At 45.3% G+C, this 24,249-nt stretch overlaps 2 protein-coding genes across 2 annotated transcripts in view; one reads left to right on the top strand and one right to left on the bottom strand.

Annotated features, from left to right (window-relative positions):
* The window catches only part of STIP1 (stress induced phosphoprotein 1), a 213,087-nt gene extending 201,211 nt beyond the window's left edge, over nt 1-11,876 (top strand). Inside the window, exons 13-14 of the mRNA XM_086932803.1 lie at nt 7,370-7,542; nt 11,351-11,876. Coding sequence (XP_086788929.1) covers nt 7,370-7,542; nt 11,351-11,423 — 246 coding nt within the window. The 3' untranslated portion in view covers nt 11,424-11,876. The remainder of the gene's footprint in view (nt 1-7,369; nt 7,543-11,350) is intronic.
* The window catches only part of SRMS (src-related kinase lacking C-terminal regulatory tyrosine and N-terminal myristylation sites), a 121,156-nt gene continuing 108,451 nt past the window's right edge, over nt 11,545-24,249 (bottom strand). The window contains exon 9 of the mRNA XM_086932805.1: nt 11,545-11,807. Coding sequence (XP_086788931.1) covers nt 11,545-11,807 — 263 coding nt within the window. The remainder of the gene's footprint in view (nt 11,808-24,249) is intronic.

Here is a 24,249-nt window from a genome sequence, read left to right as displayed (position 1 = left end):
GTGGAAAGCATATTATGGTAATCCTACTTTCCTCCTTTATCTAACACTAAAATCAATTTTTCAACAGTCATTGTACCCCAACAAACTCAGAGACAGAAGTCTAAGTAGAACAAAACCCAAGTTCATCAGCAACCAGACACTGGATACACAAGACATCTTTTTGGCATCTTGTTTCCCTCCTTTGAGATGCACCCCAAATGTCTCATGGAAAACCCAGAAGACATGTCAAGCAGGTCTTGAGTATCCAGCAAAATCTGACACGGATGTCAACAAGAGGCCCACTGTGATGAATTCCAGTCTGGCTGGAGAGACTAGAGCGTGGCGCCGGCCTGGGTGTTACCTACATCTGCTTGTGACAGTTTGGGCCTAGATGAGAAGGAAGGTGCAGTCATGGCAGAAGAGCAAGAGGAGGATAGTGATCAAGGAAGAATGGAGAGACTTCGTTTGGCCCATAATAAGTAACAAGGATCTCTGCAACCACACAGCTCCACTGTTAGACATCACCCAGCTGCAATGCCACTACACCAGTTTGCCCTTAGTGGCTAATGCCCAATCGACGGTGGGCTGGTTTCGATTTTGCTTCCCAGGTTGATGATCCATCATGTCCTACAGATAGGTCTTGCAGATATTTTAAAACTGCTATGCCTTACCTTTTTCTTTCGGCCCGCCCACTATTCCTCCCACACCATAGTGGATTTCTGACAAACACCTGTCACAGAAGGTGCCGTCGTTCTCCAAAGATGACATCTGGAGTCTACTGGACTTGGAAAGAGGAGGTGCCTGTTACACTCACTCTTTCCTTGTTCTGCAGGACAGGGCCTGTTTGAGCCAACAGCTTCTTTGTCTTTTTTGACAAAGGACATACTTCCCCAGATCCTATAGGCTCTGGACATAAGCGATAGGATAGTGTCCCCGGATCTGCAGGCTTCGTATTTCCTTCTACCTGTTCTGCAGACCCATAGATATTTCCTGCAGTTCAAGGTGGGTCAGGAGCATTTTCAGTTAGTTGTGCTCCCTTTCAACCTTACCAGTGCCCTTCAGGTGTTCACAAAAAAGATGTCGGTGGTCACAGCCTATTTCTGGAGGTCCGGGATATCCGTATTCCCATACCTTGACGATTGGCTTTTGAAGACAAGCTCTGCATAGTCAGTTGTGGATCACCTCAAGACAGTGGCAAACCTCATTACATTGTTGAAAGTTCACCATCAACGAGCAAGGCATGCTTACAGAGGCTTTCATGCAATCCTGAACATTGTAGTGTAGTGTTCAGGGCTTTCCGTCTGCTGCAACGAGTTAAGGAAATTCAGGCTGTTTGTGATGGACATCTCTAACCACAGATTCCTCACCTTGTGAATATTGCTTGGGCGTCAGACTAGGTTTGAAAATGTTTAACCAGTATTCCTGTGTGCCAGCATGTAGAGTCGTGCAAGGTCCACACCAACATTGTTCTGCTCCAAAAGGCATAAGCGGAGCCTCAAACAACCACCACCCTAGAGGAGGGTGCACAGCCCATTGTGCTATCGAACACTAAGCAGAATCCACCTTGACCAAGACCACTCCCAGCTCCGACTGGCACGCAGCCGCTAGACAACCCTTTACACTCCTATATCTTCACCTCACCACATGGTAAGGCCCAAACTTTGCTTTTAAAACTGGCTCAGACAATGACAATTGAAATGAAAGGGACAACTGTTTACCCAATTCACTGAGGGGAAATTATTAAAAAGAACTTGTAGATGCTTGATACTTCTCCAGATACTGGCCTTGTATCTCCACCTGGTCCAGCCACTGAGAAAAGTGCGACCTTCGCAGTTATGAAAGAGGAGGCAGACCTGCTAGACTAACAGCTCCCCACTACACAGGTGAACACGAATGTTTTAACAAAGGATCTTCAACCAGGGCAGGCTTCTACATTTTCCCTGTTTGTTTCATGAAAGCACACAGTGTGCAGACCTGTCCTCCACCCCTCCAGTAGCCACAGCCGCAAAACCCCTCTAGAGTATCTTTACCGCCACCCTGTCAGAGTCAGGATCCCATATTTTCTACAAGGGTTGAAGGCCATCACTTGAAAGTGGGTCTTTCAAGTTGTCCATCAGGGCTATGAATTCCCATTTCTTTCTAACCCACCACATCTTCCACCACCATCAGTTCATAGAGCGGGTTCCAGCCTCGGACGTAGGAATTATGTAGTACTCCTGCTACTTTCCTGTGCTGAAGAAAGACGGAGACCTTCATCATATTTTCTTCAAAAGGATAACTTTAAGATGCTCATCCTAGCCTAGGTCCTGTCTGTCCTAGACCCTGGAGACTGGATGGTTGTTGGACCTGCAAGGCTCTTATTTTCACTTCCCTGTCTTGCGGGTCCACAGCTGCCAACTTTGGTGGGCTATGAGCATTTTCAATTTCCAGTGCTCACTTTTGACCTAAACCAGTGCCGCTCTGGTGGGTGGTACCTTGTTTCCCCTACCTCAATGCCTGGCTGCAAAAGCCAGTCGTCCACCACCTCCAGGCAACATCAATTTTCTTAACATCTTTAGAGTTCCTTATAAACTTGCCGAAGTCACACTTAACATATTCACAGACACTCCAGTTCATCCGAGCTAATCTGGGTGTGGTATGGTTTGTGCCTTCTGCTGGAGCGGCGAGTCAGGACATGCAGGCTAAGATCCTGCTGTTTTAACCTCTGTTCTGCTCTTCAGTGTGGATGAGGTTGGCCTCCTGCATCTTGCTGGCCAAACATACAAGGTGGCACATGTTTGCTCTACAGTGAGACCTCAAATCCCAGTGGGCACCGGTACAGGGGAAACTGTCCGATTATATACAGATTTAGATGGAGACTGCAGAAGACAGTCTAAGGCTACTGGACCACGATTGGGTTAGTGGCAGGCCCATGTTACCCAGCCAAGAGCTGGCGCTGTTCATGGCTGCTTAGTTTAGGATGCCATCCAGGAGAGGTGGGGCAGGGCATCTTCCAGTAATGGGGAGAATGCTCGCTCAATCTTTTCCTCCACTGTCAAGCAAGCATGTTGGCACTTTTGCGCATTGAAGTTTCCAAAGCAACTCTCTCGGGCTCCTTTCTAGTGGAGAACTATGGATTCCCCATGCCTTCTCACAATTTACTCTCCTGCTCAGAGTTCTAAAGAAGAGGATGAATGACCTGGGCCCAAGTCATCCTAGTAGCACCCGATTGGGTCAGCAGATTAAGCTGCCGCTTTGGGATCTTCTGTTTCAGCAGCAGGGCAGTACTGCATCTGGGCCTACACAATTTGCATCTCCATGCTTGGAGATTACAAGGAGTCAGTTGACCTCCTTAGACCGTGCTCCTGAATTTGTCCCCATGGCAGCAAGACTTCCTTCCACAAAATCCTTGCACTCCAGTCAGTGGGACACATTTGTGGATTGGGGTCTTCCCAGATAAACTGAGTTTTGATTCTTGTTCTGTCCCTGTTCCTGCAAGGACTTTTTCTGGCTTATTGTCCCTTTCGGCTTTATTTCTTTTGCTGGAGTCTAATCGGCCTGTGCTTTTTAAATCACTGGTTGTGATAAGATTCTTAAAAAGCTTTGCAACATTTGTTGCCACCTAAGCCCTCTGTAGAGGCCCAAGTGGGATTGATCTTAGTCCTCCCGTCCTTTTGATGTGCCCCAGTTTGAAGCCAGTGCACAGTGTCCTTCGAGACTTCTTACATCAAAGACTGTATTTCTCATCGCCATAACATCGGCCAGATGTATGAGCGAGCTTCAGGCTCTTTGTCAGTCCACCTTTTTCGTGATAAGCTGGTGTTGAGGACCCAAGCTTCCTTTCTACCGAAAGTGGCCACTCCGTTTTATGTCCCGCAGGCAATCGCCTTTACAGCCTTCTTTTTTGCTCCTCATCCCTCTAAGGTGAAGAGAGACTCCATCGTTTGGACTCTAAAAGGGCTCTAATCTTCTATATTGATCTCACCAAGAGCATCCAGTGGACGATCAGCTCTTTGTAGGGCTTTCCGGAGCAAATCGGGTCAAAGCAATTAAAAAACAGACCACCTCTCATTGAACTATTCTCTGTATAAAGATCTGCTATGAACTGGCGAAGAAGCTCCAGAAGGCTTGCAGACTCATATCACCAGGAACAAACCTGCTGTCACTGTGTTGGCATATTGAGTACCTATCCTTGACATTAGTCCTTTACATTTAGTTACATGGGTGTCTGTACGCACGTTCATGAAGCACTACAGCCTTCCTAGGCAGGTCTGTCTAGAGGGGCATCGTTTCCGCTAAGTCTTGCAGGAGTTTTTAGTCTCAGCAATTTCACCGACCCAATCTAGAGATCTGCAACCTGGTGCTGCCAGTCTGCTGAACCAGGGCGCAGATAGCCGTTGAAAGCAACTGATGTCAGTGTGTCTTGGTGACACTTACATGTGGCTCAATTCATCACTTTCGTAGCAGAACAATATTACGTGTAACTGCGTGACTCTACCTGCCGGTTCGCAAGAGTACTGCTTTAAAGTTTTTGGATCATGTCTGATGCTTGTGGAAAATTCACAAGGTGAGGAAGCTGCGGTTTGGGTATCACCTGAAAGATTGTTACAGAAGGCAAGTCTTTGTCCTCCATCACAGTGAGAGGAGCTCTGAGGCTTTATGATCTCTAGGTCTCCTGCATCCTCTTAGTCAGCCATGCCAGGTGGCAAATGCGTGCCCTACAGTGGAATTGAAAGTTCCAGCACCAATACAATAAGGCAGATGCCATCCAGGTTTTAGAGGAGACTGCTTGAGATTTGCCGTGATGGTTGCTCAAATGCAACTGTCTAGCGACAGGGCCGCTCCCTTTTTCACACAGAACTGACATTTGTGAAGTTCATGTCCCTTCTGGGATATAGATGTCATCTGAGGGAGATGAAAATCTGTCTTCCGGTCTCAGGCGGGGAGCATGCTCCGTATCAGTTAGCTGCAGTTGAGGACCATTCGCCTGCCTGTAAAGTCCTTTCTGCCATCCACCCAGGGAAAGCTGTTGAAAGTTCATGGGTTACTTTGTCAGGAGGCTCTGCACCTCCTGAGGAGATAAGAGCGCCATGGTAATTTCCTGACCGCGAAACATCTAGCAGAGTCCCTGAATTGCAGAGCAGATCACCTGAGCAGGTGGCATCTGGCAGGTCGTAAGTAGCCTAGACGTTCTGAGATGGTGCTGTGACTCTTCGAATAGAAAAGGGTACACTGGTTAAATCTTTTGACCTCCATCTAGGACACGTAATGTCAAGATTTTCTTTTGCATTTTTTGTTTCTGCAGTAACGCTCTTTTGTGCATGCATTCCGAATTAAATGTAACACTGATCTCCAGAACGTCTTCCTGCCCCTCCTGCTGGAAACAAATATTAAGAGTGACCAGCCCAAGTCATCCTTGCGGCTCCATGTTGGTGCAGAAGAGTGTGGTAACGGATCTCTGGGCATGAGCATCTGTCCTCCAATCACTGCCACTTTGTGAGGATCTCATGTCTCAAGAACAGGGCTTTTTCCTCCACCTGAATCTGCGCGACCTACACCTCCATGCATGGAGCTTGAGCAGCAGCAGCAGCAGCAGCTAGGTGCCCCTACACAAAATGCATTCATGCCATTCATTGGGACAAGTTTGTGACCGGATGTGGTTTTCACAAGACTGACGCCTGGGCGGTAAAGCGGTTGGATGGCCTTTTGTTTGTTTTATCTTTGGCACAACAAGGCATTGCAGTGGGCACTATGAAAGGGTATTTGTCAGTATTTTATACCTTCCTACATTTGCTGGACATCTGTCCTTTTTTATCAAGTGCCAGTTATGAGATTTATTAAAGGTTTAACGTACGTTTCCTCCCAAAGTTTGTGATGCCACAATGGGTCTTTGACTTGGTCTTACCATTTCTCATGTGTGCCCTTTGAGCTGTTTTGGAGCTGCTCTCTGCATCTCCTGGCTTCCAAAGCAGTCTTCCTCATTGTGATTGCATCAGCTTGTCATGTGAGGGAACTTAAGACACTTCCAGTGCGTATGCTTGCACTGTTATTTTCCCAAACTAGTTGGTACTGAGAACTCTGGTGACTTTCTTTCCAGAAAACTGAACTTCCTTCCACCTTGGGCAAGCCATCACTCCAGCAGCGTTTTTTGTTCCCACTCCTGTCTCCGAAGAGGATAGGCTATGTCCCCTGGACTCTAAGAGGGCTTTAAGCTTTATTGTGCACACATAAGACCATTGGGTGGACGTTTAGCTCTTTGTGGGATTCTCTGGCGTAAATAAAATTAAGGCAATGCAGAAAATAAACCTGTCAAGACGCATAGTCATTTGCATCGAAATCTGCAAAGTACTGGCCATGGGGCAGCCACCTAAAGGTCATTGGAGCCAAGGCCGCTACACCAGCATTGGGGGAGGGGGGTGGGGGGGGATATGCTGCTTCCAGTTCTAGACATTTGCCAGGCTGAGACACGGACGTCGGTACACATGTTCACAAAACACTATTACCTTAATAGTAAAGACTTTCTCTTCGGAGTCCACTCCCCAAACCCGCCAGTTTGAGCAGGTTCAGTTGTGATATTTATTCCAAAAATGAGAAGTATCGATCAGAAGAGCACGGAGGGTACTTTCTGTAAAGTTCTTTGTGGGGGATACTTTAACCACAGATTCTTCATTACCCTCCCACCTCCACATTCTGGGGAGTGGGCTCCTGATCATTATAATAAGGTTCCAAGTTAGATTGTGGGCTGCTGACATGCTTATGTGTACATCTGCTTATCACGTCTGGGGTGGTAAGGAGTCACCACGAAACACAGCGCCATCTATAATATTGAAAAAAATGTTGCTCTTTTATAGCACCTATAGGATTTGTTTGCTAATATTTTGGGAAATTGTTCTAATATCCTGTGAAAGAGTTCTGTATGCAGCATGTTGGTGAAGATAATGGAGAAGTGTGGCTCAGTGGTTAGAGGCGGCAGACCCGGATGCTGGGATCGACCGTGGACCAGGGTTCGATTCCCCGCCTCGGCGGGTCTCGGGCTCAAAATTCCACGGCCTCGACAATTCTCGCTCCGGTGCCTACTCGACTCACGGGGTCTCACTCTGCAACTCTGGGCAATAGCTTGCTTAATCTCCACAACGGCCCCTCGCGGCGGGATGCCTGGCTTTCACCGTGTGGACACCCTGCTGGGGCCTCTCACGGGGAATACCAGAACGGGTTCCCTAAGCAAGCGCCAGGATGCCCTTTGGGTGACAGGTTCCGCTATATAAGTACACCTACATTTACATTTACATAATCCGTATTTATTTATAATGAAGATCCCATGATGGAGGATGTAGATTACAAGTAACTTATTTTCCCCTCCTTTACGTTGATGAAATTAATTGGGTAACATCTCAATGTGTCCACTTTGCAGGAGGCATTAGATGGTGTCCAGCGCTGTATGATGTCCCAGTATAATCGTAATGATAACCCAGAGGATGTGAAACGGCGAGCCATGGGAGACCCTGAGGTCCAACAAATTATGAGCGATCCTGCCATGAGGCTAATACTTGAACAGATGCAGAAGGACCCACAAGCACTTGGCGAGTAAGTTTTGAAATCTGGTTTATTGCAAGAGTAGGAATCTTGCAAATTGTTTTGTATTTGTTTTGTTATTACCAGTTTGTGTTTTTTCTATGAAATTGTGTTTTTGCTGCTGACATTTATCTGTTTATAGGATTTAAAAAAAATATCCTGATTTGGCCAGAACAGTTAATCAATATTTTGCCATAGAAAAAGGATTTTTTTTTTGCCTGTGCATTATTATTAAAATCCTTAATCGTCAGACTAAAATACAGGCTACTTTACATATAGACTGTGATTGAGAATAAATTATATTTACAGTACATTTTTTATTAAATCCTTCATAAACTTGCAAATTTGAATCATTCCCCTTCATTGAGTTTAGAGTCCCACAGTGAGTTACAATTAAAGTATAGAACATTCATGAAAGGCTTTCAACAGTGGCTGTATCATAGCTTAATGACTTCCGCGGATAGTGAAAAATCCTAGCCAGTGAAGTAAGATTGGACTATACTCAGTTCTTGAAGCAGTTTTCTGTGATCTCTAATCATTTCTTCAGCTAAGTTTCTTTATTCCACTTTAAACCATTTGCCTTTTTCTCAACTCAACCTCACACTTATAGCAGACTCTTCAGCTGAGAGTGTAGTTTATGGCGCTTTAGATGAGGGAACATTTAACATCATTTAGACAGTCTCCCAGGAAGGCCCTCTTTTGGCCTGGTGGCACATGTGGAATTTAAATGCTGTTCTTGGATGACTCGGCTAGAATTTATTTATTGTAATTGTACAAAGCATAAAGATAAGCTAAACCTTTCAGCCAAGATGTTTAGGATCCTGAGAGCTGCATTTTATTTTACTGTGTTACCTAAGCAAGACCCAGAACCAGGGCTGCTTCCTCTTCAAAGTATGAAACCATGCAAGAGTGCAACTTTTCCCTCTTCTAAGACGGAATCGCTTGGACCCGAAAGTACCTAAAAAGGCAGCCTTCACAGAAGATATAGCCTCTACTTCTTTGTGGGGTCCAGTAGAGATTAGCTGGAAAGTAGAAGAATGCCTTTCAAAACCTCTCAGGATTTTCCCATAGATACTTCTAACCGCAGAGTCCTGATCATGTGCATTTTCCCAGGCTCCAGACTGGATCCAGAAAACTCAAAGCTGTGCTCCTGAACATCGTTGGGTGGTGCTGTGCCACACTGTCAATGCTGTTCTGCCATAGATGTGATGAACTGAGCTGCATATAAGCACCACCCATGCACACTGATATCTGTAACTTTCTTTCTGCACCTTCATACGTGGATCTGGAATTCCACTCCCTTTTCATTGGGATGAGGATTTTTTCCTTTGAAATGTATTTTCATTGTTTAAGGGATATTGCCTCTTGCGACTGCAGGGTTTAATCTTATAGGGACTGTCACAAACAAATGTCTGTGACCGATCTCCAATAGGTGTCTTTAATGCTCAGTTCCAAGTCCTGCAGGGACTTCACCAGATGAACCTAAAAGCCATCTGAGATCAAGCAGTGAGGCTCTACGTGGTGAAGGCCAGAATTATTCTGCTAAGCTAAGGTCCCACTCAAAGTCGAAAGCACAAACCCGCACCAGGTCCCGCTCTTGATCCCAATGTTGTTTCCAAGGTCAATCTTAAATGTGGTTGAAGTATTCAGGTAACTCAAACAAACACAAGAGAGCCGAGCAAGACTCTGCTCCTTCCTGCCACTCTCCGCAAATGGTGCAGTAGTGTCAGCGTGCCTTAGTCTCGCTCCAGTTCCACAGATGAGCCGATTCTATCTCTAGTACCGATGGACTTAACAGTTTTTAGGCCCATTGGTGACCTCACAGCAAATCGAAGCCTTTTGTAACGTTACGCTGCACAGTTTTGGCCTGCTTCCTGTTCCCTCTGGTATGCCTACGGGTCCCATGGATCCGTTTGGTCCATCAGTCTGGTTACTGTTGGCATGTTCCCTGTCTGGACCTCTTGAACTCCCCTCTGGTTGGGTACAGATGTCAGGCTTGGCTCAGAAATCCATACCAGCTCATTGTTCCTTGACGCCGAAGGATGGCCTCCACCCATCATTCTGTCTAACTCTGAGCCGGCTTTGGCTGGACCGAGGCCACTTCCTGATCTTCACTTAACACAGCCTATACTGAACCCATTGGACTTATACACGCACTACTGCTCTACAGTGCACTTGATGTGCACCAGCTTTTTGGCTCTGACTCAGATCTGAGTCAGCCTTATAAAGATGACAGTGAAGGGCACTGGGAAGAGCATGATCCTCCTTATACTGCAGATGGCTAATACACAAAATACAGGCCAATGGACTGGACACCCTACCAGACACTTGGGTGCTCCAGCCCCGCCCTCCCCTCCAGACTACCCTCCAGCTCCCATCTCCTCAGCCAAGCAACAGAGGACAGTACCTCCTGATACGAAGGGTTGCTGTCACCCTTAAACTTTGCCACACATTTTGCAGGTTATTGGCATATGTTTGGGTACTCGACTAAGCAATGGCCCTAGCTTATTAACCACGTCGGCCCCACCACCTGCAGTTTTCTAATCCTTTGTTAAAATTTACTATTGAGTGTTCTCCGCCTGACAACTAGGAAAAATTCAAACTTGTAAATCTATGTGGGATACCAATGTTGGAAACACAATTTGCAGGTACCTAACTTTTTCTAATTCTTTATCGACTTTTTGCAAACGCATAATTGCTTACAATTCTTCAGTGAAGTAGGCTTAATAGGGGTCTGACAGGTCATTAGGTTGAAAGTTTAATACCCCCTAGACCAGTAAATTTGGCTGCCTGGAATGTGACTGCACTGCACAGCTCCAGCAGATTTTGAAATGCTCTGCTTCAGGTCCCAGTGGATGGTAAGGTATGTTCGACAGTGGAGCGCACTAATATGAATCAAGAACTTGGGGACAGTACTGTGTAAGAAACTAAGAGAGGTCCCCAACTGAACATAACTCTAAACCTCTACTACTAGCATATTCATAATTTGTTTCAATTAGACCAATTGCCCCAGTTTTATCAGGCCTTTCCGAGCAGGTTTCCAAGATCATCCTCTCTATTCTGAATTTGTTAGGCTTTGGAGATTGGTTAAACTTCCTAATGTACTCAAATGTCCATAGCTACTTGTAATCTTAGTTCTCCTTTAAATTCATAAATTTCTCTTTGCACAAAATCGTACTTTTTGGATTTGTTTCTTGTTATATACCCAGTAGCAAATTGTGTGCATCCTTGCTAATTATCGAGAGGAAAGGCAACTTCAGAAACTACTTAATTGGCAAGGCCAATTTTTACTTGTGCGTTTTAGCAGTATAGATGTCCCATTCCCTGGTTCTTTTTCAAAACCAATTACTTGGGTTCTATTTTCAGACAAATGTACTAATTCACATTTACGTAAATAAATGAGTTGTTGAAAAGAATGATAACATTTTGCCACTTTGAGCCACATTTTTATTTTTTATTTTTTCAATATTAAAACATGTATGTTTATAAAAATGTGTTCGAAAAACCACACATACATAGAGATATTTTACTGCTCATTAATGCAAAGAGAATGTCCAGGAAGGAGAAATAGCAAATAAGTAATGCTGTTCCTTGAAACGTTCTTTCAATCTATCTAAATCTTGACTTTGTGTTGGTCAAATTTCAGAAATGAAATCAACTCTGCCAACTGACTTCATAGCATGCCTTTTGACACCAAACTCCAGTTTACAACTACTTTCATATTTGAAAACAAATATATATATATATATTTTTAACATAATGGCTAGGCTGCTATTTGATAAATATTTAGCATCTTTTCCCATTTCTTCCTTTTCTGCAGACATCTGAAAAATCCATTAATAGCGCAGAAAATTCAGAAGTTGATGGACGTTGGTCTGATCGCTATCCGGTGATAATTTCAAGCGCCACCTTTTCCCCATCTTGACCACCTTTGCTTACGTGAAGCGAGAGGAGCAAAAGAACCATGGACAATGGCGGCACGTGGCAATGCTTTACCTGCATACTGTGGGAGAGTCATAAGATGAAGGCTCGCTCAGTGCACAGCCTTCCCTTATCTTCAGCGCACACACGCTGCCTCCGGGCCATGTTCGAGTTCTCATCCGGCGTCTGTGTGTCTAGTGATTCTGCCTGGCTTTCCTGATGTAAGGGCCAATCCTTTTTGTTTTCCTCAAAGAATTTGCTGTCTCTTACTCTCAATATGGTGGCAGTGCGAATGCTGAAGTTTGCTGCTCCTACTGTCATTTGGTTGTAATGCTGGTGAGGATAAGCAAGCACTTCTAATAAAGAGGAAAAAAGTCATAATTGTATTTTTGGTATGTTTTGAAATATTAAAGCAACTCAAATTATATGTGGGTGAGCATTTAATGTAAGTTGTATTTCTGTTTGAGGTACATGAACATCTATGGTAGACACACCATGTTGCAAATTCATTGGGTTCTAAACAAGAAAATGTTTCTGGTAACTGAAACCATTTGAAAAAAAAGTAGATGGTGGGCAGGACCGAGTTCTGCTGTAGAGGAGAATAGACTATGGGGGAGTACAGCTCGTTTGTAGTTAAGCCAAGGGTAGGATCCTTCAGTATTGACATACCATTATGTTAAAAGGATTGTTCCTCAAATCTGCATTCAACCTGGAGTAATTTGAAGTGTAGTTCTTTTGTTCAGTGCGCAGTAACCAGGGTCAAGGACCTCTGGCATGCATTACAAGTGATAAATTCAACAACGATTAAAATGGACAGCTGAAAAGAGAGTGGGCAAACGTCCGTCACCAACTAATAGAAACCAAGATTGAAATGAAACTGAAAAGTGTTTGTTCTGCCAGAACAAAGGATATGTGGTGAGCTATATGCTGCAAAGACGTTCGGCAGCTACACAGTCTACATTGCTCTTGCACTGTAAACTGCTCCATACATTGAGACATCACTGTTTGCCCTTTTTTAAAATAGAAGTGGTGCGAATGCTTCATGATTAGTTTTTTAGGTCTCGTAGCGAAAACACAGCGCGTAAGCGCTGGGTCTCGCTAGAGATCTATTGTTGCCGACTGTGCTTCCCAGGAGACAGTGCCGGCCACGCGCATCGCCTTGGAGGCGATTTGAAACTGGAACGCGCGCTGTGGCCAGGCGCTGTCTCCTGGGAAGCTCAAGCACCACACACGCATGCGCATACACACAGACACACACACAAGCGCCCATGCACGCACGCACATACATACATACAGGCACCCCCCCTCACACATACACGCGCGCGCACACACACACAAGTGCACCGAGGCCCCCCTCCCCCGCCGTCATCGTCGCACACATACATACACACACGAGCATACACACACACAAGTGCACCAAGCCCCCCAGCCTTTTGGAACTTACCTGGCCAATGTCGGGGACTCTGCTCTCAGCACGCGGCGCCCAACCTCCTGCTGGCGCGGCCCCGGGGCTCTACACCGCTCACAGGAGCCCCGGGCCGCGAGACGCATCGACTCCGCCTGCCTCCTCTTCCGGTCTGGACGTGGCCCGCCCCTGTCACAGGCGACCGTGCCTGACTTCCGGAGCGGCCGCGGCGGGATTCCGGGGGCATTTAGGATGCTCCTCAGCGTGTACATAACCAAATCACGCACACTGAAACAGCATATGGAACACACAAATTACTGATGATTCAGCTAAGAAAAAACCCCACAAAATTCAGACTCTGGTATGTGTGCTGATTCAGGGTATTGTTGCAATTCATTAGCCCATTAAAAATATTTTTCAACAAACACTTAAACGATTTAAACAAGTTCTGTAAGGTTTAATCAGTTGCAGGAAGGTATTTGCAACTTGTGAATGAGCAGTTTAATATTTGGGAAAATAAAACAACAAGGCAAAGGTCATAACACCCTCCGATAGTTGATTCTTTCTCATGTACAGCAGTGTGGAAGTGACTGCGACAGAACCTAACTACACTTCATCACCTGTAAGTCATTATATAAGATCCATTTCAGAGCAGGTGCTAGAAGATTGGTTTCAAACATTATTAAAACTAATGAACCACACAATTAAATTGCGATGTTCAGGGTGGTTATAGTCCGCTAGATTGGACACAGTTCTGAGCTACATAAAATGTTATACAATGGAACTCACGGAGAGCGACAGGTGTTTCCTCAATCTTAGAGAAGGGAAGAGAAACATACTCAGGAAGAGGCACAGGATGAAACCTCAGCCAGCTCAAACATGGGGAAAAATCATCAGAACACAAGGGCCAGCCCAGAGCCGCATGACAAGTATTACACACACCTAACGCTTTACACATCTTTAGAGAGGGCACTGCTGATATGTTAAAAGTCTGCAAATTTATAGCAGCATGAATCATACTTTGTAATAACCATAAAATATGGCGGAAGGCGCGATACTAAAGAATCGTACAGTGCAGCAAAACAATCTAAAATTGCATTGCCAGGTCATTCACTGCTTTGGTTCATCAAAAACAGTGCTACCATTTATTAAGCACACTTTAGTCACCTGACCTTTGGTGCATCACACATAAAATACAGAAATCACACAAACAAAACATTATATATAAAACGTTATAAATTGGCATTTGCGACACATTTTCCAAAATTAACATAGGCTTTTAAAGGTGTTATTCTAAGGGTTGGAACATTACCATATGCTTGAGGGAGAGATGAGGAGTGGAGACAAGAAAGGTGATAGATGTTCCTCGACCTTTTTATATGAGGTAGAGTTTTGCTCTTAAAAGGCAATATGAAAGGTAGTGACTAACTATCACACTCTAACAGACTCTCCCTTTCTCACACTCTCTAACACTCTCACTCTCTCACTGACACTCTTACTTACACTCACTCTCACTGACTCACTTACACTCACTCTCACTGACTCACTCACACTGACTCTCACTCACACTGACTCTCTCGCACTGATTCTCTCACTATCACTGACAGACTCTCCCACTCTCTCACTCACCGTCACTACCAGACTCTCACTGACTCTCCCACTCACTAACTCACTTACTCACTGTCCAGACTCACTGACCAACTCACCCACTCTCTCTCACTCACTAACTGACTCTCTCACTCACTAACTAACTCGCCCACTCATTCTCACTCACCACTCATTCTCACTCACTCACTCACAACACATATTGCAGTCCAAATGCAATAGGTGTCACATTTACGAAAGTTATAACTATTGGCATTGTCATACACAATGCCAATAACTCAAACTTTAATGCTGCGAGACCTATTGCATTGTAAATGCTTGTTGTGCCTGTTCTCGTTGCTGGGGAAAGGAGGACACTCACAACTGGGGATAGAAGATATGATGATGGAGCTATTCGCTCTATTCAGCACTGTCTGTTCTAAAAATGTGTGGATTGTCCATTGCTATCTGGGAGCAACACACACTGTGGTAAAATTTTCAGTTTCACTACGATTGGCAGTTGGTTATTTTCAGTACACCTACGTGTCATAGCTTCTCATATGGTACTGTATTGTGGCTTTTGTATAGCACTTGCTATCTATCCCTATGTGGGATTCTAAAGCACGTAAGCACATGGGTAGCATGCTACAGTTGTTGGTGTGTGGTTGGAATTGTGTAGTATTTTCTTTGAGCCGATGAGGCAAATGTTTCCATTTTGTGAGTGGTGACCACTTAGGTGTGATTGCGGAATGAAGTGCTTGGCGACACAATGGATGCGTAAGTGTGAGATTGAAATTATTTTTTCACATGGACCATATTGGTTTCATAAAACTGCATAGTGATACAGGGCATGAGGAGAGCATTTCCATAGTATCTGGGACCTATTATATTATGAGTCAGTGAATTAAGAACAGAATTTCAAATGAATACAGCATTGGTTTATAACCGAGAGCTCAAATCTTATAAAAAGAAAAGCAAACATTTTCCGAATTGGAAACACAACAAACCTCCATCTTCACTCTCTCTCCCTACAGAATCGACCCATGTAAGATAGCTACTATTGAACAAGTCTTCCCTCAAAGTTATCCGTCTCCCCAGCCAATTAAGGAGCAATATTTAGTGTCAGTTCCCGCTGTCTACCAACATTTGTTCAGTTTTAGTTGTTGTGGTTTCTTCACTTAATTGACCTGGTTCTCCTAAGTATAGAATAATGTCAGTAAATTCAATGCTTTAAATCTCTGTGGCATAGAAAGAGATGGCATAAGTAGGCAAGACAGGGCCCAAGGCATCTCAACGTTGGCATTCTGGTCTGTTGTGTTGTCAGTCTATTTCTCCATAGCCAACAGGTCCCATATCCGCATGCCAGTTCATTAGTGGCGGGGAAAATTATTTTTTCCAATGGGAGGCCACTGTAGGTTTAGCCACTCGCAGACAGTTACATAGAATTGTCCTATCTGCTTTAGTTTGATATTTCAGCCTGGGTTTTCTCACTTACAACAGGACTGTGGAAGGGTCCTGAGTGAATAAGTATCCAAAGATCACCCTATGCTCTTGAAGTATCTCAGACAAGAACTGGTAAATATGCAGGCAGTCCGTTTGTTTGGGTAGAGAAACATCAGTCCAAGAGTAATGCATAGTGAGCTTTCCTGCTCAAAATGCTATGTGCAGCTTGGTGGAGAGATCTCCAGACAGTTGACAGTGAGTGTCTTTCAGTGGTGCACTAGCAAGTTCCTCCCATCTATGCGTGTGTCCTGATCAAAGTGCATTGACACTAGTATGAAGGAATACTGCTAGGAGATTGTGTCCCCTAAAACCTGTTTCTTTTCTTTTTTTTTTTTTAATTTTTGAAAACCTTTATTCTCCAGTATTAGGGGTGTCTTTCATAGATTCACATGCTTGAATATTCCCCGTCGTCGAAGTGGGAGTCCCACGGTACATAAAATAGCAGTAATATATGCATGTATATATGAGAAATATTATAAATAAAATATACATACATATAATGCAATAAAAATGTAAACTTAAAAAAGTACCATAGAACAGAATAGGCCCATTAAAAAGCCCAAGGGAGAATTCACTTTAGTAACTTATAGGAGTCATTATGTGTTGGTCCACATTCCAGCCAATCAGGCTGTAGCCTCCTCTAGAACCTTCTCCTCAGAAGCCCAAGTCCTCAGATTTTCTACCGCACGTCGTGTGAAGGGAGTCTCCCTGAGCTCTGCTCAGTTTTTCTTCAAGTTTCTTCATATTTTTCTTCAAAATGTCTTCTTCAAAGAAAACTCTGTTCAAGGCTTGTCCATCCTGTGGGAAACTTCGCCTTTTTCATGAGGATCCACACAGTAAGTGTATTTACTGTCTATATCCGGACCATGTTGTCTCTACCTGCAGACTCTGTCGCAAATTTCCTCCTAAGACCTTGAGGGACAGAGAGGCTCGTCTCCTTCTGTGGCTACAGAAGTTGAAATCATCTGACAACATCGTGTCCGATGCTGAGAGTATGTCATCTGGTTTTTCTAAAGCCTCTCAGAAGCGTGGGTCTGAGACTGAAATCCCCTCTCCTTTTCTTAAGAAGAGTAAAAAGCTGGGATCTTCCAAGGATGTCTCCTCACAAGACTTGCTTCAGGGCGCGCCTACGGGACCTGGTTCTCTGGCGTCTCGTCCCAAGACCATGCCCTCCGTTTCTAAAACGGGCATTGGCTCGTCGACGGGCTCGTCGACGCGTCCGTCGACGTCTTCAGCGTCTACGAAGTCTGTTTTGGCTTTTTCCACGTCGACGACTACTTCTTCTATGTCGACTAGTTCTGCCACGACGATGATCATCTCGTCGACGAGCAGCCAGGAGGTGAGACCCATCTCATCCATTATTATGATCTCGTCAATCAAACCGTCGACGAAGAAACCACCGTCGACGCATCCATCGTCGACGGCTCTCCCGTCGACGAAGTCCAAGGCTTCATCGTCGACGACCGGTTCCTCGTCGACGATACCATCGACGCAGATGATGAACCCCCCGTCGACGGCTGCTCCGTCGACGACTTCCTCGTCGACGGCAAAGACTGCGATTCCATCGACGGCCTCGTCGACGGTCTCGTCGACGACCAAAAAATCATCGTCTACCAAAATTAAATTTCCTTCGCCGGATGCAGCGGCGCCAACGAAAAAACAACTAGAGGGTGTTACAGCTATGCCACTCTCGTCGACGGGCTCGTCGACGACACAGCAACTCCTACAATCAGCTACCACCTTCAAAGTGGTTTCTACTTCGTCCCTCAAGTCTGTACCACTGATACAGTTAAGTCCTATTAGGAGTGGATCGCAACCTCCGGAGAAATTATTTCAATCTGGAGCAGAGGAATCTGGAAATGATTCAGAAGTGGATCAACTTTACCAACCAGCAACCATTCCATCGGATTTACACATAAAGTGTCAGGACTACAGCGATGAGGATGAGTATACGGATAATACCGTCGAAGATGGGAACGTCCTTTTTCCATTGGATAGCACACAACAACCTAATTACGAACGCTTTACACAAATTCCTATGACTATGGTCAAAAACCTACAACACATGCTGGATGACTACAATCGTAGATTTCCACCATCGCTGCCGCCTTCCCCAGCACCCCAAGTGCAACGGTCCCAGGCTCCAGCTCCACGCCCTCCGTCTCCAGCGCTTCAACCACAGTCTCCAGCACCTAGGCCTCGAGCTCAAGCGACTAATGCACCTACGTCTCCTTTAGGTGCTGCTCCTGATATAGATAATGAGGGTCAAACTCCACAAAACACTGGAGATAATGACACTGATGATGAGGAAATGCAGGATTGGGACAATTATAGGGCACAGACACCCTCTACTCCACCAACATCACCGAGAACTTCGCCACCAGTGGATATCGCAAGTTTCCCCAGCCTTATGGTTCGTGCAGCAAAAAGGTTCCACCTAACGTTAGAAACGCAGCAAGCAGAATGTTTTCTGTATGACTTTAAAGACTTGCCTCAACGCCAAACTCATACCATTCCTATTATTGACCACATATGGGAAGAGGGTCTGAAATTGATGGAACGTCCTAACTCCATTCCAGCCGTTCTACCTAGACTGGACAAAAAATATAAGGCGCCGCTTACTTCCCCGGCCTGCTTAGTTTCACAGCCTAAAGCAGACTCAGTGATCACTCAGGCGGCACAAAAAAGGTCCCGAAATCCAGCCATACCCCTAACTTCCCCCCCGGATCAGGATGGCCGCAAATTGGACTCCATTGGTAAGAAATTTACCACAATGGCAGCAACAACGGTAAGAGCTTCCAACGCCTTAGCCATTCTGGGTCGATACGACCGTCAAATGTGGTCCGAGATCGCTGGTCTACTTCCCCAAATGCCCGACTCCATCCGGGAGGAAGCACAGGCCATCATTCTCGAGGGAGAAAAGATTTCAACGGAGATTATCGACTGTGCCGTCGATATAGCTTCTACTGGATTCCGACAATTGGCGGGTGCTGCAGTTTTGCGTCGCCAAGGCTGGCTGAAGTCAACAACCTTCCGGCCGGAAGTTCAATCCAGAGTGCTTGATTTGCCCTATGATGGCGAATCTCTGTTTGGTAAGCACGTTGATGATGCCTTGGAACTCATCAAAAAAGACACGGAAACAGCGAAGTCTTTAACAACTCTCCAATACAGGAAGAGGCCATTTCGTGGGGCACGTGGTAGAGGAGGAGGAACCTCTACTTTTCGAGGCACAAATCAATATAGAGGATACACTTACGACAACAGACAAAGAGGATCCTATCAGTCCTAAAATCGTTCCTCCACCTCCAGACCTTACCAGCGGAAGTCCAATTACAGAGGTGGTGCGAACACCAGCAAAAAACAGTGAGAGGATTGTGCATCTTGGAGGTCGGATCTCGAAATTCTTCTGCAATTGGTCGAACATCACCAACGACCGATGGGTCTTGGATGTAGTTTCAAAGGGACACACCTTGGAATTTACGAAATTTCCCCCCGCTCGCCCGCCTTTGGGCCCACCTTCTCCCCATTTCAAGGAACTGTTGGCCCAGGTGCAGCTTCTGATCAGGAAAGGAGCCATAGAATTGGTACCGCAATGTCAACGCGGCAAGGGATTCTACTCCCGTTTCTTTCTAGTGAAGAAAAAATCAGGAGAATGGCGCCCCATCTTGGATCTGAGGGCTCTAAACAAGTTCATCGCGTCCAAGACTTTTCAGATGCTAACCCTGCTTCAAATCTTGAATTTCCTCATTCCAGGAGAGTTCTTTTCGACAATAGACCTTCAAGATGCATATTTCCATGTGCCTATTCACACCAGGCACAGGAAATACCTTCGTTTTACAGTCGGCCAATTTCATTACCAATTCAAGGTCCTCCCATTCGGCCTTCGATCGGCACCGAGGGTATTTACCAAGATCCTAGCCCCGGTGGCCGCTTACCTGCGCTTACAGAACATCCAGTTTTATCCGTATCTGGACGATTGCCTCATAAAAGCCAGGACTTTCCAACTGACACAAGAACACACACAAGTCTGCATATCCCTGTTCGAAACTTTAGGTTTCTCCATCAATTGCCTGAAGTCACACTTTCGCCCTTCTCAACAACGAGACTTTCTAGGAGCCTCGCTCGATTCTCGGCTAGGGCAGGTGTTCGTTTCACAGGAACGTCAGGGCAGAATGTTACAAAAAGTTCAGTTCCTGCAGTCAAGACAGTACGTTTCTGTCCGAATGTACAAGTCATTCCTCGGCATGGCTTCCTCGTGCATTCAACTGATTCCCAACTGCAGACTACACATGAGAGTCCTTCAGGAAGAACTCGACAGCCAGTGGAAGCAGGTATCAGGGTCCTTCGAGGACAAGATCCATCTAACATCCCGCATACAAAGAGCTTTGGAGTGGTGGGCTCATCCTCCAAATATAGCAACAGGTCGTTCATTCAAGGACGAACAACCAACACTGACACTGACGACAGACGCCTCCCTAGAAGGTTGGGGTGCTCATCTCGACGGAATGTCCGTGAGAGGCAAGTGGACGGCGTCTCAGCGCACTTGGCACATAAATCGCTTAGAACTACTGGCGATTTTCTTGGCCTTGAAGTCCTTTCAAAGAGTAGTGCAGGGACAGACATTGTTGGTGAAGACAGACAATACCACCAGCATGCACTACATCAACAAACAAGGCGGCACAAGATCTCTCGTGCTATCACAGCTGGCACAGGAAATTTGGGACTGGGCTCTACAACGTCAAATACATCTCCAAGCTATCCACGTACCAGGTGTGGCCAATGTGCTGGCGGACGCGCTCAGCAGAGCCCTCTCGGACAACCACGAATGGGAACTCCACCAACCAACGTTGGAGTACATCTTCCGACAGTGGGGCCGACCGCAGTTGGATCTCTTTGCAACTGTTCTCAACAGGAAATGTCTAAGGTTTGCGAGCCGGCATCCTCACAAGGAGTCGAGTGGGAATGCTTTTTCAATAAATTGGTCGAACGCCTTCAGTTATGCATTCCCTCCTCTGCCGCTCATTCCACGTCTGTTACACAGAATGAGATTCCAACCATGTCGGATGATCCTGATCGCACCCAAATGGCCGAGACGTCCTTGGTTCTCAGATCTCCTCCTATTCTCTCTGACACAACCGATACGGTTGCATCCGCTACCACATCTTCTCACAATGCATCAAGGTCAAATATGCCATCCGGATCCAGCATACCTTCAACTTCATGCTTGGAACCTGAGTACTATGAATTTGCACACATGAATATCGACAAGGATTGTAGGGCAGTGCTATCAAATGCTCGAGCACAATCTACTGTCAAAACTTACCAGCTGAAATGGAAGCGTTTTTGCGCTTGGTGTTCCACTAGATCCCATGTGTGCTCAGCCAGAACAAATTTTGCCATTCTTTTTGTCGCTAGCAAAATCAGGACTATCTCACTCCACCCTTAAGGTTTTTCTGGCTGCTATCTCTCGTTTCCGTCATGATGGCATAACATCTTTGTACTCTTCTGACGTAAATAAATAATTTACTCTCTTAATTTCTATGCAGGTAAGTACTTAATCAATAATAACTCAGTTCGGATGAAAAAAACAGAGTCCGTGGTGTTAGAGTTCTAAGGGTTTTATTCCTTAAAAAGGAATGGTCTGAATCAGAATATCATGTTCTGAACACCACACAGGGTGTCAGAAGGGATAGATGAGCGCGCCAACATTTTATTTACAGTACATAGCTTATATACTTATTGTACAGCATTAGAAACAGTATAAGAGGCGTAACAGCTGAGAGAAGACAAGATAACAATATACACGTGGTACAATTACGTAGTCAAGAGGCGTGAACTAGAGGTGTGTTCTGGAAACGTCACTGATAGGTGTCACAAAGGGGTGGCACTAACCGAAAATGTGGCAATGTCAGCAGAAATCGGAAGCTTGGATGCGCGCGCAGCTGCATGACGTGTGATGCACGTGTGACTGGAGGGTGCATGGGGACTTGACATTTACACTGACGGAAAGAGACAGAAGTCTGGCATGTCAGATCAACTTGTACCTCTATCATATCTGATATCTGATGTTTAGGAACTAAGCTATCTGGGCGGAAAGGTCTCTAGAGCAGAAGCTATTCTATACTAACTGTGAGTGCGTGTATAAGCGCCTGGGTGTCTGCATGAGAAGGCGTGGGGGCCTAAGCCTTCCAGGGTAGCATGGTAACGGAGGCTATGAATTACTTGAATTAACAGCATAAAGACAGGTCGGCCCTTTGGCCCTGCAGCTGAGGAAGGATGTTTACTGAAGCTAGCAGGCTGGAATGTATTTTCGGGGAGGGAAACAGATAACTCGAAGGTTATAGTCAATCTTGGCAGGCAGCAGGCTGAGCTGAGCACGGAGGGCCGCGCTAGAAGTAAGTCAGAGTTCACGGGTACGGGGGGCAGCCTGGGCTGCTTGCTCTCGGAGTCAGAGAACAGAGAGGTCTGGATGGCAGAAATTCAGGCCTACTTGATCAGAACTGAAAAACGTGTAGGATACACCTCAAAAAGACGTTGGCAAGGCATACTTAGGAACGGACCATTGAACCCATTCATGGTGGGTCTGAAAGAAGACATGTTAACGGTGGACGCAAATGTATCTGCGTCTTCATAGCTGGCACAGGAGGGAAGTTACATGCACTTTAATCTCGTACATGGAGTCGGTGGGGTACTCGCTAGGGAACACAACTTGACCATAAAATTTATATTACCTCATTCCCTCCTTGTTCCCTACGGACCCTTCATGATATATCAATCCTCATGAATCGATCAGTCTGTTCTTGTAACATTATATGTTCATCTTTCTTTCTTTGACTGTTCAAGAGACAACTGGAATGTTCAATACATGACGTGGCACACAGTCCACATATCGCTGGCCCACACTGTAGGCACAGGCAGCAACTGAATACTATGACTAGACCAATGCCTAGGAAGGATAGGATCTTCCATCCCCAAGCGGATAACGTTGTCCAGAACCAACCGGACCAAGTCCAGGTGCCTGGATCCTGATGTATCAGACTAGCAATTTTATGAAGACGAGTAATAGCTTTGTATACAGATGGTGCGTTTTGTGGAATGAAAACACAGCAACTTGACCCGATGACCTTACAGGCTCCACCTCTATCTGCCAAGATGACGTCAATCACGAGACGATTTTGAAGGACAACAGTCCGTATAGCAGACTGCTCCTCTGTTAAGTTACCTAGAGCGGAGGCAGTTTCATTCACTACTGCTTCAAGGGTTCTTGTTAATCTACGTATCAGCTTACTATTAGTAACAGTACCTAAGTAAGGGAAGAAACCTTTATTGAAATCTGTGTATTGCTCCCATGCCGTTTCAGTATAGTCGACAATCGGGAGATCTCTTCGGAGTCTGCTTTTTACTAGATTGGTATTTCTGTGATAATCTGGAGGAGCTAGGAAAACAGGTGGCAGTAGGAATGCAATATAACAGGTACCATCCCAGTCTGGAGGCAAACGTATGTATGCGGTATGACCACAAACAAAATAAGAATGACGGATAGCTTTAAAAGACGATTTACCATGATCACTGAATTCGACCACAGTAGGGCATTTACTATGACCTAAGTGTACTGAACCTTTCTTGCTAACACATAATTCACCGGTGACTGGTAATACTGACATGGCGGGCAGTACTGGTTCGGCTTCGGATTCTACAGTAAGAATCATAAGGCTAATTGTGTAATTACCTAATCCATATACTTCGTTTTCTAGATCAGTTCCTATTCTAATGGGGAGTCCCTCCTGGTCAGGATGACAGACATTGAGCAGAACTAAGTTCAGGTTTCCCCAAACCCAGCTCCCATCGAAAACAGCAATATCAGGATCTAAGGAATTAATTATTTTAAACCATGCACCACATGAGCCATTATGAGTGAACGGGTACGGAAAGAGGGGCAGAGCTCCCTTGTAATTCTGGTAGGGAGGGAGTCGGCCACATATCCAGCAGTTTGTAGCGTTATTAGTCTGATGGGAATGATGCAGCATACTAATGAATGTGTTATTGCGCAGCGCCAATCTGTAAGAGAGTTCATGATGCGGTAACTCACTAAAAGAGTGTTCAGCAGAGACATTGTAAACAGATTGTTCATGCTTGAAGATAGGACAGTATATAGGAAGCAGTAAACTGGCAATAATAACTAGAACACTTAGAAAAAACATTATTAACAATGTCACTATACAGTGACTACGCAGTGATTTACAGTATGTACGTTTCTTTGCTTCTCTCTCTCTCTCTCTATCTCGATCTAGGGGATACATGTCAGA

Source organism: Lissotriton vulgaris, chromosome 7 (assembly GCF_964263255.1).
Source record: "Lissotriton vulgaris chromosome 7, aLisVul1.2, whole genome shotgun sequence".
In the NCBI taxonomy this organism is placed as follows: Eukaryota; Metazoa; Chordata; class Amphibia; order Caudata; family Salamandridae; genus Lissotriton; species Lissotriton vulgaris.
Note: the sequence above shows the minus strand (reverse complement) of the source record. Positions and strands in the feature narration are given on the sequence as shown.